The 16,119-nt window shown below is 34.9% G+C and overlaps 1 protein-coding gene across 7 annotated transcripts in view; it reads left to right on the top strand.

Annotated features, from left to right (window-relative positions):
- The window catches only part of MAP3K7 (mitogen-activated protein kinase kinase kinase 7), a 47,927-nt gene extending 32,116 nt beyond the window's left edge, over nt 1–15,811 (top strand). For 3 of the 7 annotated variants that reach the window (XM_063153024.1, XM_063153022.1, XM_063153020.1), the window contains 5 exons: nt 1,480–1,544; nt 7,079–7,187; nt 9,947–10,008; nt 10,548–10,663; nt 12,706–15,811. In XM_063153024.1, coding sequence (XP_063009094.1) covers nt 1,480–1,544; nt 7,079–7,187; nt 9,947–10,008; nt 10,548–10,663; nt 12,706–12,886 — 533 coding nt within the window. In that variant the 3' untranslated portion in view covers nt 12,887–15,811. Of the gene's footprint in view, nt 1–1,476; nt 1,545–7,078; nt 7,188–9,049; nt 9,137–9,946; nt 10,009–10,547; nt 10,664–12,705 lie in introns of all 7 variants that reach the window. The other 4 variants (XM_063153023.1, XM_063153019.1, XM_063153021.1 and 1 more) reach the window with 2 other exon arrangements.
- Nucleotides 15,812–16,119: the final 308 nt, after the last annotated feature.

Genomic DNA, 16,119 nt, shown 5'->3' with positions numbered 1-16,119 from the left:
ACAAGTTCAGACATTTTGACATAGATTTGTAATTCACAAGATCCCCATATGAAAGCATTAAACAAACTTAGCTGTTGTTGCTTAGGTAAGTATATACTTTCCCTGAATTTCGGAAGCAAAATACTAAGACCACAGAACAGTTGCAATTCAAATCCGTTTGTAGTCAGACCAAAAAGTATATTCCTGTTTTAGAATCCTGCTTGACTTTCTTATATGGTTGTTTCTTAAAGTACCTTCTATAAATTTTAAAACATCATGAAAAATTGATAGTGACACTAAGCATTTTGTACTGCTGTTTTGTGGTAGTGTGCTCCTATGTGTAATAATACATATATTTAAAAACTTAAAGGCTTATCAAATATATCAGTTAATATTAAATAGTCTTACATTTTTGTAGTAACTGTTGCAATTCAAAACATGTGTCAGGATAGGCTTGGAGTCGTGGGAATTATGCTGAATGAGAAGTATCTAAAAGGTCAGCAGTGTGATGCCTTTTGCAGGGCTTTGAGTGAGCTGTGTTGGTGGCTGAGTGTGGGGCTGCTGGGCGAGGGGCTGCCATGGCTGCAGTACATGTTTCAGATGCTCCCCTCCAGCAGCAGAGTTACGTAATGCAGAGCTAAGAGCAAGAATTTTGAGCATTGTCAGCTGTTACTGGGGACATTTTGGTGTTTCCTTTTGGACAGCTGACTTGCTCTCATGAGATAATATAAACAATCACTGTAATAAAAATCAAAGTAGTCAGGGAGATTCTGTTGCATAATCTCCTTTTATTTTTAAGGAGATTTTGTTTCCTGAAAATGCCTTTGATTGCTTGTCAGTGCTAAAATTTAAACTGTTTTATGTAGCTGTCACTGGTGGATAATTGCGAACAGGTGGAAGAAGAGGAAAAGATTACAGCATTGTGCTTCGTAGGTTGATGGTGAGATGTGATTTAGTTGAACGGTCCCCTTTTCACACTTCTCAGAGCATGAGAACAGGACATAGTTTCGTTCCCCTGAAGGAGACAGGAGAGCAGAAGGAAGCGCTTTCACTTCTTACTTTTCTTGAGGGGAGCGTCACGCAGGCAGGAGTCCTTGCTGTGTTCCTTGAGCAAGCCAAAGAGCAACAGGTTAAAGCTGGCAGCCTGTTATCTTTGTGGTTTAGCTTTTAGAAATCCCCATAACGTAACGCACTTGAAATAGATGTCGTCATCAGCTCCTGCCCCAAGTACTAAGCCTGACCAAATACATGTGACAGAAGATGGTGGAGTAGAGTGCAGCAGCTATTCATGTGGTAGGAGTGGTTATTGTATTAGGGTATACTTTTTGTTGACAGGCCAGCATGTTTTGAGTTAAAATTCTGCAGCTGTCTCTCCCCCTCTCTCACTTTGTCTCTGTGGATTTGTACAAATTCCAAGCTCCTCTGCAACAGTCGCACCCTTCTTATTTTGTTCTGAATATATTTCACTGGTTTGTTTTTGTTTTGTTTTTTTCCCAGCAGGAAACGGACAGCAGAGGCGCAGATCCATTCAAGATCTTAGTGTTGCTGGAACAGAGTCCAGTCAGGTAATGTCCTTCTCATCTCTTCTTTGCCTTTCAGTAAAGTCAGCACCAAATCTGTACTGGGGAACTGATCTGGAAATCTTCACCTTTGATGCTTTCATAGAAATGATGTGGAAGCTTGGCAGACTGTAGTGTTGTTTGTATTGCACTGAAATGAGATTCCATGAGAGTAGCTGTGAATGAGCTCTAGATGAGAAGCATTTTCTGTACAGCTTATGCAGTATTTACCACTTTTATGTACACATGTTTTTTTGTGTACTGTTTAATTTGACTGAGGGCACATGTTACACAGGAAAGCCTTTTCATCTTTCCGTATGTAGGAAATAATTGTAATTACTACTTATTGTGTAAAACAGTTATATATAGACTCACTTTCTGCACAAAAATAAAAAGCATGTGCATCAGTATAATAAATGTTACTTATTATCAATTTCTGAATTCTGAATAGTAAATTACAGAGATATCTCTCTATTTCGTGTGAAGTATTTACAGCAGGGTGTTGTCAAAAAGTTTTGTTTTAAAAGAATACTATTTCAAAAAGATATTTTATAATAACATCGCTATTTGACTGGTATTGTAAATGCCATGGAAACAGAGACAGTGGTATGCTACATAACATGCTCCTAGTTTCATTTCAGTTTTAAATGAGAAAAGTATAGCTAATGTGTTTTTTTCAGATGTGGTTATTTTGTGTTTTTAATTGCTTCAACAATTCACAGAGGCTATTTGGTCCTTAGTGTGAATTCTCAATTTTGAGATTCCTACTATTATTTGAGTGTGGGATACTGGTGCTTAGCATATTGATCAGGTTAATCAGGTTTCCTTATTAAGCAGCCTACTACAATAATATAAAATGGGTGGTAATTCTTGGGGGGTGTAATTGTCAGGAAAATAGCCTTTGATTTTTCTTTAATTCCATGGAGTATGAAAGCCACAGAAACCTCATCAAGCCTGTAGGTATTAGTAAATTTACTGTGTACATTTATCAGAAGATAACAAGTCTACACAATATATTTTAATATCTTCAGAGAAAACAGGTTTGTTAGAAAAAAATTAATCTGCAAAATTTAGGAACTAATTTAGCCTATTCATTTAATTGTAGAATTATAATTATGCAAGACTTGAGGGAAAAAATTAAGTGACAATACATCAGTTATACCAAATTGTGCTGATTGATGTATGAATATATTTAATTAGAGCTTTTTTATTTAAAAGTTTTCATTCTGTTCATTTTAATGAATGGTTGATATTTCAAATTTTCATCGTTTCCTTCATATCTTAATAACTATTATTATAATCTTTATTTGAAAGCTGTTCTACTGCCTGTATGGGTGTTCTAGCTAAATTGTCATTGTGAACAGAATGATATAGAAATTTTGTTTTATGTTTACCTCACCAATATCTCCTGTGGGTCTATAGAAGTACCAGAGTGATATTTTACTTTCATACTTTTAATAGTGTACATATTGGAAATGTAAGTGGAAGAATTACAATTGACTGTTGCTATCCTGCAGTTTCTTTGGAAACATGGTAAAATCTGGAAAACATAATATTTTAACGCGCATGAAAAAGGCAGTTTCAAAGATATTTTTGCACTGACCATATAAACAAATAATGAATATTTATCCCCTTTTTGATGGGAAGAGAGATAGAGGAGTCTGCTGAAACTAATGCTAACTTTTGATGTACACATGCTTGTATATTAAAAAAAATTGGAAAACAATGAAGAAACAGAGCACAATGTAATTATGGCTAAAGACTTAAGATTAATCTTTATGGGTTTCTATACATCTGGACCTCAGTGCCTTGATTTTTTATTTAAAATTTTGAGCTACTATCCATATAAGCAATCTATGAGACAAAGCAGAAAAAACATCTGAGTGATATAGCTCGGGTGAGTTTATCCAATCTCCCCATATGCACTGTACCATATCTAGGGTATCCTTTCTAATGTGAAAATCCCCTTCCCCTCCCTCCCTTCATTGCAAACATCTTCTTCCCCGCATTCCATTCTCCCTTACACCCACTCTGAGGCACAGCCTTCTTCACCAAGCAGCCATGGCCCCTCTGCTCCCTCACCCAGGCCATGAAAGGCCCTATCCCACTCAAAATGGAAGGATTGCCACGGTGCCTCTTCTCTGGCTTTTAACTATTTGACACAGTAAAACTGATCAGAAATATTTTTACTGAATGTATTTTTCCTGCAAATTGCTGCTGTATCTATAGAAAATGGTTTCTGTTGCTACTACAGGTTTTTAATTAGAAAGGTTTTTCCAATTCAGAATGGAATTTTTGTTAAGGTGAAGGAAAACACCAGGCTTGTATATAAATAAATATATGTATCTATTATTAATTATATATTTTTATATATGGGTGCTTACCTGAAAGGAGTAGTCCAAGACTCTTGGTCCTGTTACCTGTTTGTCTGTTTTCATTTGACCACCTTGTATGTTTTATGATTTTATGTCTGTTTTATGTCTGTGTGCTCTTTGTGTGGCTTGTATGGCTGACAATTACTATGTTTATGTTGTTGAGACACTTAAGGTGCTTAACAGCATTGCTCTTACTGGTGTTCTCAACAGCAGACAATAATAGTGCTTTGCAGAGGGTTTTGCTGCTCAGCATCAACAGTTTAGATAGGAAATTTGGTAGGTCAAGGGTTTTCCATCTTTGGATCAGCTGTTAGAGTGATTTGGTGTTGAGAACACATGTTCAGGTCTGAATTTTCACAGATTTTAGCACTTGGTGACCTTAGACTGGTCCTTACTGCAAGTGACATAAGCATCACTGATGCAGCTGTCCCTTCTAAAATCAAATGCTACATTTTCATTTGTTTCTGTCTATATACTGTGATTCTCTGTCAATTTCTTTTTTTTGGAACGGAATTGTTTTTTCTGCCTATTTCTCTGTACATGCACTTTAAAACATTTTAGTGTGTCCTCTATCTGGTGCTATTGCTCTTGCCTAAACACCTTTCCAACATAGAAACATGTGCAGTCTCTTAACTGCAACGACTAATATTTTTGGGGATTTCAAGTAACACAGCAAATTGCCATTAATACTGCATGCAGTGTTTACAAAATGTCATGTTTTATATGGATACTGAGAAATATATCTGGCATAGTGACCCAAGATCTGCAGGTTGTGATCTGATGCTCAGTGTGGTATCCATCTCCTTGCCTGTGTGTCTTTTATTGTTTTGGATGTTTTGTACTCATCTTTCACAGTACTACCATAAACCCCAAAACTACCTGCTTCCTCTTTTAAACACTGTTTTGTTTTGTTTTGGGATTGTTGTTTTTGGGGGAGAGGGGGTGTTGTAACTGTTGCAGAGCCTCCATAACTTTTACAGTATACTTTGAAGTGAAAAAAATTACTATATTAAAGAAAGCCATGTGCTGATGTGGGGAGTTAAGAAGCAAGGTCATAATGTACATGCCCACATGCATGCAAACTAAGTGGGATAATTTGGGGATCTGATATTGCACAGATGAATCATTCTGTCCATGAGATTGTGAAATTTGTCACAGATGCACATTTGGGTTTTTTTCTCCCCTTTCACAGCAAGATAAAATTCACAGCTGAGATGAAGAAACAGGACTAGTAATGATGATTTCTTTAAATCATGTTGCCTGTTTAAATTAAGCTTCAGGGAAGATTATTATTCAGAATATGCCTGCTTTTCAAGACTGTAAGTCTTTGAGAAATGGCAGTTAAGAATGCCATGAGAGTTTGACCACCTGGCAAAGATGATTTGAGAGTAACCTGCTAGCAAGTCTGGAGGAAGCAAGGATGAAGGGGTACAGAAACTGATTGCCAAAGTCCAGACAATGGACTTTACCTGTCAGAGGGGCTGCTGCCATGCAGGTGGCCTAAAGCATCTCACTCAACAAACTCTCAAAACACTGTAATCTAACCAGTGTTCAGTTTGGGAAACTTCCCTTCGGCTTCATAGTATTTTTTAGATATGCTTCAGATGTGATTCCTTCATTTCTACATCTACTGAATTTCATGTAAATAAAGATATCAAAGAAATGTGGTTTTGATTGGTGGACCAAAACAATCTGGTAAAGCACTGAGAAGTTACCGTAACTAGAGTATTTCTCAGGTGCCTTTCACTATCCACTATGATACACAACAAATCTCTTTTTGCTTAAAGGTCTTTTATGCTGTTACAAGTGCTTTCTCTATCTTCTGATCTTTTACATCAGCAGGGTGTGTTTATCATTCATGTTTGAGGACGCTAACAGTAAGCTCAGCAACTTAAATCTTACTTAATGTCAACAAAAACTCCAACACAAAAGATTTTTCAAAATGTCTGATGCCATCATCTTGATAATATCCATCAAATTATTTCTACAGTTTATTGTCTTGTTTCTAGATATTAACATAAAGCACAAAATGCTTAATAAACATCACAGAAGAAAGAGTATGCATTTGAAATAATGGATGTTTCAGTGTGTATAATCTTGTTATTCTTTGGATCATTACTGGGCCAGAATCCTGAATTTTAAAGCTTAAATTAAAATAGGATATTTGGAAATAAAGTCATAAAGAAATATAGTTTCTAGTTAATGTATATTTGAGTGCTAATTTTGAATAATGGAGTCATTTAATGAATCATTTCATGATAAATACACCATCTTGAAAATAGTTGTATTTTACTAGCATCTTTCCTTTTACTTCATTTTTTTCTGAGAAACTTGCTGGGGCTTATAGTCTTAAATCCATTCATGTGTTAATTTAATGTCACTGAGGGGGTATGTGAAATAGAAACATATATACTGTAAATAACATTTCTGAGAAAGCAGCTTAGGAGAATAATGAAATCTGTATTATGTTTTTGTGCTTTGGTAAACAAAAACATTGGAGGAGTCAAACAGTACATGAAAAAGCAAGCTTCAGAGTTTTGGTTTAGTTCTTAAACTGCTTCATGAGGGAGCGTGTACTCATTTTCTGATTGATGTGCTTCAATTGACTGATCCTTTTTGATTAGGCTCTTTTTTCGCGTTTTCTGAAGATTAATCAAATAACCTCTGAGTTAACAAAAGAAACAGAAGAAAACTGTAGATTAATACATGGTAGTCTAGTGCAGCTACTAAGCTGTATTCCTTTTATTGAATGTAGTTCCATTCATTAATTAAATGTTGGAAACAAACTTTATTTCCTCTTTATGTTACAGAGCTGCTAGATTTCACTGAACAATGGTGCAAAAATCACTAGACATATTGTCATGATTTTCTATAAAGGTCTTGAACACAGTGTTCAGCATTGCTTTTTGTTATGCTGAATAGGAAAGTTGTATCAATTTCTTTTACACAGTAAAGAAGAAATGGGGATGAAATTATCCCTGCAATGCATGTAAAGTTGACCAAACCAGTAGGAGAGCATTCAGGGTAAAAGCTTGGGGAGGGAAAGGGGAAAGTGTTTTTAAGGAGGATTATAAGTTCATATTTCTTCAATTTCTTTTTTTTTTTAATGAACTTCTCGAAAAATCTTCTGTTAACTTGTCATTTTGTTTTATTTTGTCATTTCAGGAGAGTAGAAACAGCAGTAGATCATCTAGTCCTAGTGTGAGAATGATCACTACCTCGGGACCAACCTCTGAAAAGCCAACACGTAATCCATGGACACCAGATGATGCAGGTAATCCTTTGTTTATTCTGTAAATTTTTTGCCTGTAAAAAAATTTAAATATTTATTTGATTGTGGTATGGGGTGTGTGCTCAGACATTAATAAAAGTAAGCAATGATGATCATGATTTTTTTAAGTTCTGCTTAAATCCAATCATTACATTACTGCCTTGTTTTTCACATACACTGTAAGAATACTTATTTATAAATTGGTAAATTACATAAACTTGTAAATATTTTGCTTGTAAGGAGGCACTGTAAATTGCAGTAATAATAATACTTAATGAACATCTTGTTAGCCGTCATTTTTTAGTGTGGTTTTGGAGAATTAGGGGAATAGACATCTTAGAACATTTTAGTCTTGTCCAGTTGTATTTTCAATGCACATTTAAAGATTTCATTGCCCTGACATCTGGAATTAAATGTTATGTAGGTAAGTATCGTCTGTAGTAGGTTACTCCTGTTTACCACCTCTTGTTATTTTGCTTATGCAGGATGTAGATGTGCACACAAAATTGCTGGTTTTGAATGCACTAACACGTGTCTGTAGAGACATTGTAAATACTTCTACTGTAGCATCACTGTTCTTTTGTTATGAAATAGGATAAAGAACTAAGATAATTGAATAGTTCAGTTTGATTTTAAAAGTCATAATGTATTCTGTTATGAAAAGAACCAGTACTGTAATGCAGGAAAAATGGATCCCCACAAATTCAGTTTTAGAGTATAAATAAAAATTACATTTTTGATACCAAAATGTACATGTTGAATCTTAAATTAAGTCTCAAGATGGTACCTCAGAGTGCCTCAAATGCTGTAATCTTTTTCTTGTGATCTTTTCATCTTGATGATCAGAATCTTTTCCTCTAACCAACTGCAAAATGGAAACTCTTGGTAACTGACTCTTGCACAAGCATATGTATATATACATAAATATGTATGTATATTTGCACACTTGCATTTTACTGAATATGAGGTGATTATGTAAGATGTACTTTTCTTTTTTACCCATGTTAGTGGGAGGACAACACACTCTTGTGTTTTGCTTCCTTATTTTCTTCTTTCTGTCCTTTGTTGCTTTGCCTGACCACAAGTCAGTGGCTTGTCACTCATAACTTTCCCAAGCCCTTTCCCACTGCTGCAGCCCACCCTGGGCCCTCTTGTGCAGCATGGAACCTGAGTTGCTTTAGGCAGTGAGCACTAATGGGAATTGCTGCCTCACATTGGAAGCAAGCTCTTACCCAGTCAAGAGTTCATTGGAAACCAAAAGCTGCAAATCATAAACCAGTGCAACAAAAGTTTGTGCCAAGTTTTTGGTCTTAAATGCAGCACAGCACTGGAGCTAAAAGTCAAGTTTGTTTTCTGGCCCACAGAAATTGGTCACCTTATACTCAGGTAAATACAGAATGTGCCATATGTATAGTTTTTTCTTGTTAGGTTTATGTAGGCCATGCACAAAGAATTGTTCAAATTTCTGAGAGAAATAATACTGGTTTTCTGTAAAAGATGCAATGTTTTAATTTAATGATGCAAAGTGATAAAACAAGGATGCAGCCCTATCTGGTCAATCAGGAAGAATTTGCAATTCTGTGATGTGGTGCTGAAACACTTGGGAATGTAGCATTGACATGTAGTGATGTATTTTTGAAGCATGGCAATTCATTGTCGCAATATCCGTATATGGCAATAGTCTGATGTAGGGAAGGACTTCTCATGTTGATTGCATTTAAGATACCATGGTTAAGTCTCTGGTTTTAGGGTTGTTTCCTTTTTCTTTTTCCTTTTTGTTTTTACCACCTTTCAGTTTCCTTACAAGCATACACTTAACCACTTTTTCTCCATTCCCACCCTCTTATTTCTGTTTCCTTTTGAAGCTGCTCTTGGAAATAGCATAGTCTTTGAGGGCAACACCTTAGTTTCTCTACCACGACTACTCTGTGGCAGGTGCTTTTGGGGTATGGGTAAGCAGCCCCTTTTTTTTCCCACCTACCCTCCTCCATATAATCCTCTAGTAGCAATTATGCGGCTGTAAAATCAGTAGTTTCTCCATGTGTCTTTACTCCTGTGTCTCTTAAAGCTTAACAGTAACCTTGTGATCCCCAGATTGTGGGCTACTGAAAGATAAGAATGCAGAAACATACTAAATCTGGAATGAAAGCTCTAGAGAAATCCAGAGCAACTGCAGTGTAAGAAGAGAGCAGCCATGCCCAGGAGACAGACCGATTATTGGATTTTTTGCTACCCACAAAGTATCTGTATGGAGCAGAGAAGATGCCCTAGAGCATGTTGTGAGGAAGATACTTAGAGACCTCACTGGGAGCAGGTTTCAAAACTGAGCAGGAGGTTGTGCTTATTTTATTTTGGCAGAGCTGATTTGCACAGCTTCTAATTTTAAAATCATTAGATGCATGGGCTGGCTGGCTGATCCTTCATAAACAAGAATGAAATGGCAAATTTTTTATAAACAGAAATGATCGCAAACTGTACAAAAATGGTGTTATTAAAATCTGTGTGCTGTTACATGGCTTCTAGAAGTGTAGGTTGGTAACCATAATTTTTTTTCTTGATGTGATAGACCATACTTTTGATGTTCTTAACTATCAGAAAAACAAAATGATTCATCTGCCTTGGGATTGGAACGCTGCTATTTCCATCTGCTTATCCACATTCAGATTGTGTATTGTGTAATTACTTAGACTTCTTGGTTTTGTCCTGTAAGAATAGAATTAACTCTTTTTAAATACATTAAAGTTTTCTTGGTGTTTTTACAGAGACCAATGGGTCAGATAACTCCATCCCAATGGCATATCTCACATTGGATCATCAATTACAGGTAATAAATATACAGTTTATTAGATTCTCAAGTTTGCATTTCATTCTAACATGTGACTTGGGGGCTGCAAAATATAGTGCCACATATTTACCTGGGTTTATGTTCTGTCTAATTTTTGACCAAGGCTAAAAAAATATATTATGTAATCTGAGATTGGTTGACTCAGGTTTGATCAAGCTATTAAAAACAAGCCCTGGGAAACATGATCCCTAAAACCAAATATAAGCTGAGTTTGACTGTCAAAATAAGACATTATTTGCTTGAGTGTTACTGAATCAAATTGTTGTATACACTTTATTTTTTGTGTGTGGGATTAAATGTTGCTCTGATTTTTGTGACAAGTGTCAGATTAACAACTTCAGATTTGAGTAAACTTTGACATCAGTGCAGTAACATTTTCCAGGGGATGGTTTAACACTTATTTTTAAATGCTTACTGGTTTTTAAAAGACTGTTATAAATACACTGCAGAGACATTCTAACACACTATTTACTAAGATATCAGTTCATTAGTCTTTTACATGTCTGATTTATTTTCAGCCTCTAGCACCATGCCCAAACTCCAAAGAATCTATGGCTGTGTTTGAGCAGCACTGCAAAATGGCACAAGAATATATGAAAGTTCAGACAGAAATCGCATTGCTGTTGCAGAGGAAGTAAGTGAAATGTGTTTAACCTTTTCTGTTCTTCTATGTCTTTCCTATCCACAAAGTCTGTGTATAATAATAAAAATACATAGTAAAAAGTAAATGATAAGTCACTGTGACTATTATTTCTGGCTTTATGAAGTAGCATTTCGTAGGGCATAATTATTTTCCAACCTTAAACTCAGGAATACTGAGCTGCTCAGTACGGATGAAATATTTAGAGCAAGTAATTGAAAGTTCTAATCAATATCAAGACTCTTCTTCTGGACAAGTCCTACATAAGTAGTAACAAACTGGTAATGTTTGATTTTATCATCTCAAATGAAACACCTGAACTGTTAAAGAACCTTGGAATTTAATTTGCTAGACTGTCCATTGAAGTATTTTCAGTTGTAATTTATAGAGAATTGTTTAGCCTAACAGATTATAGAATTTTGGGTAATATGTCAGTGTTGCTCATTGCAGTTAGTTTTAATCATATCTCTGACTTCTGTCAAGCACTGCATTTACAACTGTATTATCAACATTCATCTTAGATTTTTCTGCCATGGCTTCAGGACCTGATGCTTAAAAGCTGTTATGTGCCTTCTCCTTGTGTGTTGGAAATAAAGTCTTTCCTCTTGCAGTGTTTACATGTATAAGTAAAGCAGCTGCACATATTGTTGTATTAGGTCAAAAATTATTGCTGATTCAGAATTTGAGTTCATAACAAGTTCTATTATGTTCTGTTTCCTGATGCTGGGGATCAGTTCAGAGGTCATAGTCGTGCACTAGACCAAATAATGAGCTTGTGACCCACCAGTGTCCAAGCCACTGGCAGCTGTTAATAAAGATCTTGCCTTGGTATTTGTGGATTAGCTAATGAGAAAAATGTGTGTACCTTTTGTACCATAGAAATAGCATACAGAATGGGAGGAAAATGTTACTGTAAGATTGAACTCCTGTCACATATTCACTTTGGGCTTAGTATTCTGTGAACAATTTGGTTTTTTAACATGTAACTAGGATTTTTAGATTTAGATGCTAGAGTTAATATCTTAATTTTGATTCTATTTATGTTGTCCCCAATGGTCAGTAAATTATTTAAAATATATTTATTTCAAAACTGTTAATTTTCTGCTTTTAGATTCCTATTGGGTTTTTTTTCTAGGAAGTTTGTGTTCACATTTCTTCCAAACTGTTTTTTCTTAGTCAGAATGTAATTGTCAATAAGTGTTAAAACACAAAAAATTGTTGTGATGGATGAATTTAATGCTGGTTAAGGTAGTTATTAGTTCAAACCTCATATAATTACTAAATTTTCTTTAACTGTAATTAAAAACCATATGGCAACGATTAATTAACTTTCTCCTTTGCTGTTTTGTTGCAAAAATATTGCTGGCAGCTTTCCTTCTTGTCACTTCATAACAAAATATTAAAACAAACTGCTACATCAGTTTTGCAGAATAAATTATAACAAGATTATCAGTGTGTGTAGGCCTCTAAAATCTTTGCTAAAAAAACATGTTGAACACTTACAGCATAAATAATGGGAAATGCCAGTTACAGAAGTAATTTCCTTGATTCTACTTTTCCACCGCTTTAATAAGTTCAAGTCCAGATAGAAAATAGCACTTCACTAAAAAGTTACAGAAATTACTGCAATTTTGTATTTGAAGTTTTAATAGATTTAAACCTTTTAGAGATTTAAAATGTGCATATAGATATTTAAAATTGGAGTTGAATATATTAATGAAATTTTGTGTGGCTCCTTAAGTATTTTACTGTGACCTGTAAAACTACATCTGAAAGACATTATCTGAAGGATAGGTTTAGAGACTGAGGCTCAGTCCTCAGCTGTTTTAAAGTTTAAATGTGGATTTGATTTGGAAGGGAATTTTTCCCCAGACTACATCAAAGAATAACATTCTTTTGTCAACTTCTTTTGCACAGAATGTCACCAGCTGTGAGTTCAGATTGATAATCAAATACTGATTTGAAACATATGAAGTCATCTACACACAAATGAAAACAGAACATAAATGACAATGACTTTTTTTTTCCCATTTCAGACAAGAACTAATAGCAGAACTGGACCAGGATGAAAAAGACCAGCAAAATACATCCCGTCTGGTACAAGAACATAAAAAGCTGTTAGATGAAAACAAAAGTCTCTCAACATACTATCAGCAATGCAAAAAACAATTAGAGGTCATCAGAAATCAGCAACAGAAGCGGCCAGGCACATCATGATTTCCTGGGACCTTTCGAATGAAAAATATGCACAGAAAAGACTGATTTTTTTTTTTATTGTTATTATTATCCCTTATTATGACAACTCATGAGTGTTAGCTTCTTGGTGTGATCTGTACGTGTCTGCTACACATAACATCATTTAATTTTCTTTTTCCTAGGTGAAATCCAGTTCAACAGGTTAATTGAATAGAGTGAAAAAACAGTGACTTGAATTAACCAATAGCCCTCAATTTAAAGCAAGAAGAGTGGCTGTTTGCATGCTCCTTGTGTGAAGGCTAGCCTAACAAGTGTTGAGGAGGCTGCTAAATTGTGAGAACTTATTTTTAGTTTTTGGTGTTGCCTCAGTAAGAGCAAAAAAGAAAAGACTTTCCTGTTTAAGAATGGTTTTGTTCCAGTGTCTCATCTCAAACTATTATTATGATGATTATTTTCATAATAAACTGAAACATGCAGCAAGCTGCAGAGGTGATGTTGGCTGATCAGAGTAATTCATGATGCATTAGTGGTGCCTTTTACCTGTAGACAGTGTATTTTTCCACATGCAAAATGGTAGGCAAGCTGATGCCAGCATTCTCAGTTCAGTGCTTGATAGCCCTGCATTTTGACTAATATATTTCTTGTAATCTTGCATTCATAAAATATTTGAAGTAAAAGGCTGTATTTTGTTTACTTTCTTGGGGTGAATGACATGCAGTTTTATTTAAATATGGGCCAAAAGTTAGGAAGGTGATCACTTTACACAATACACACTTTACACTTTATACATGGGACAGAATTGGTCCCTTGTGTAAAAGAGATATCATCAAAAATATGTAAAAGTGTGTTTCAAACTTTTAAAACTTTTGTCCCTCTATAATCTTTGAAAGAAAATTCAGAAAGAAAATTAATACACTACTTGAAATACTTTCTCCCTCTATGTTTTTGCTCCGTTATTGATTTTGTTTCAAGAGGTTTTTTTTCTTAAAGTTATTTGATGAAAAGCATTTACCATAAATGTAAATAAGTTTGTTTTAGATAGAGTGGGGAAAGAGTGTGGGGAAATTACTTTATTTTAAATAGCAAATTATAAAATGGAGTTGAGTATTCGAATAGTGGAAATTATTAAGAAAATGAGGGAAATAGCTTAGATCTCCATCAGGAATCTCAGTTATTCCACACATTTGAACATAGCTCAGAGGAAGCTCATTACAGAATGCCTGCTGCCTTTGTGACTGAAGAGTTGCATTTAATGAGGTGGAGTGGAATATGTAATGCTCAGTGTTGATATTTACCGTTATTACATAGGAGAAAATAATTACTTGTTTACATAGAAGATTGATTGTTTGGATTATGAATTAACTTTTAACTGGTACAAAAATGAGACACTTCTATATACAATGCTAAATTACTCCTTATATACATACATAAGTTCTTGATGTTCTCAGTTACAGGCAGGGTTTTAATAACACTTGTTTGCAAAATTAAAATAGGAAATTGAAGTTTAGCTGCTGAGCCCTATAAATAACAGAGAAGTAATCTGAAATTCAAAGTACACTTATTTCAAATGAATAGTTACTCATACCCATGAGCAGAACTTGGAAAAACCTTAAAGGGAAAAAACCTCATACTATTTTCTCTTTCTCGTCCTGCCTACTTGATAAAAACCATTACTACAGTTGTGCTTATCTGTGAACAGCCAAGAGGACGAACAACTTACTGGACATCCTGTCTTGAAAATAAATCTATTGTTGGCAAAGCTTTGGGAGTTAGAAACCTTTCCCTCATTTTATTTAAATAAAGGAAGGGTTCTCATTCCCAAAACCTTAACAGATAATTTGATTAGTTAGCTGAAACTGATATTGGGATCAACTTAAGGGCACACATATTTATAGCAAAATGTAATTGAGGGAGAAAATAACTCTAGTATTAGGAATAGCACAAGTTATCCAAAGCATTGCTGTTCACATACATCTGTCTATCTACCAAAATGGAGACACTCAGTGATCAGCAGCTTACTTAACATATGCTGAAGCATTAAGTAGAGCAGAATAAATACTGATGCTCAACTTCAGAGGCATTGATAGTTACATACACAAAATCATTTCTCAGGACAGTTTTTACATTTTTGCTGTGTAGTAAAAGAGATATGCTTAAGGTCAATCTGTTGTATGTGAAAAGTCACTTTATGGCAAGGTTTGAATAATCGAAGTGAATGCAGTGAAAAATTAATGGTACATAATACAAAAGTAATTTCTACAAATTGTTAATGATTTTCCAGGGTTTACATCAAAAAGGGTCTCAGATTATAAAATAAGTGCTGTGCTACCATGCATTGTTGGCTTCAATCAATAGTTTGGTTTTATCACTTAATTTTCAAAAGAAATTTGGAGTTTGACTTTTTGCCTTCAAATTCTCCTTTTCTTAATTTTACTAAAAATTTCAAAAATACTTGCCCAGATTTCTCACTGAAGTTTTCCATATGAAAAAATTTGTTTTTCATAAAAAAAAACTCTAAGGGTAAAACACGGCAGCTTGGGCTACGAAGAGTTTTAACAGCTTATCTTTCAGTGACCTTTATTGTTTTCATAAGGCTCTTGTTTTAAAGTTGTTTACAAATGTGCTTTTATTCTTCTGTTAAACTATTTGGACTGTTCAGGAACTTTTTTCGTGTACTCTTCTGTTCAGTTAAAGCTGTTCCTCTAATAATGGAGGTGAAACATCTAGTTCGGGCTGGGCACTGCCTTCTCAGAAAAGGTAACAGGCTCTGCTTTTTGTTACAGTCTGTGTTCTGTAAGATATTTTGTAATTGAAGTATGCTTCTGTATACTATGCAGTTCTTCCAAAAATGCTTTTTTAGGCTTTTTGGTTTGTTATTTTTTCTGATGAGGAGTTGAAGATTGTAATTCAAAACTTGTACATAAAATGGTGAATGATTTCATATGATTCAGGAATGAGCAGTGTGGCTTTCTGTTACAGGGTTTAACTGCTTTGTCAGGAGTCCAATTAATAAAAGCTGAGAGACTTCCACAAACATGTAGTAATGCCCCAACACTTGCCAGAGCATCCATGATCTCTCATGGAATCCCACACTGGGTGGAAGATAATCATCCTGCAGTTGTTCCCACTGCTGAAAAAAATTCTTTTGCTATGAGCTTGTTCCTTCCTGTATGCAGAACTAGGGTGTAGGATGAATAATCTTACTCATAACTGAGTATAAAGATATTTTAAGAATGCCACATTTACCTTGTGGA

The sequence above is a fragment of the Melospiza melodia genome, chromosome 3 (genome assembly GCF_035770615.1).
Source record: "Melospiza melodia melodia isolate bMelMel2 chromosome 3, bMelMel2.pri, whole genome shotgun sequence".
Taxonomy (NCBI): domain Eukaryota; kingdom Metazoa; phylum Chordata; class Aves; order Passeriformes; family Passerellidae; genus Melospiza; species Melospiza melodia.
This window is presented reverse-complemented; position numbering and strand designations above follow the sequence as displayed.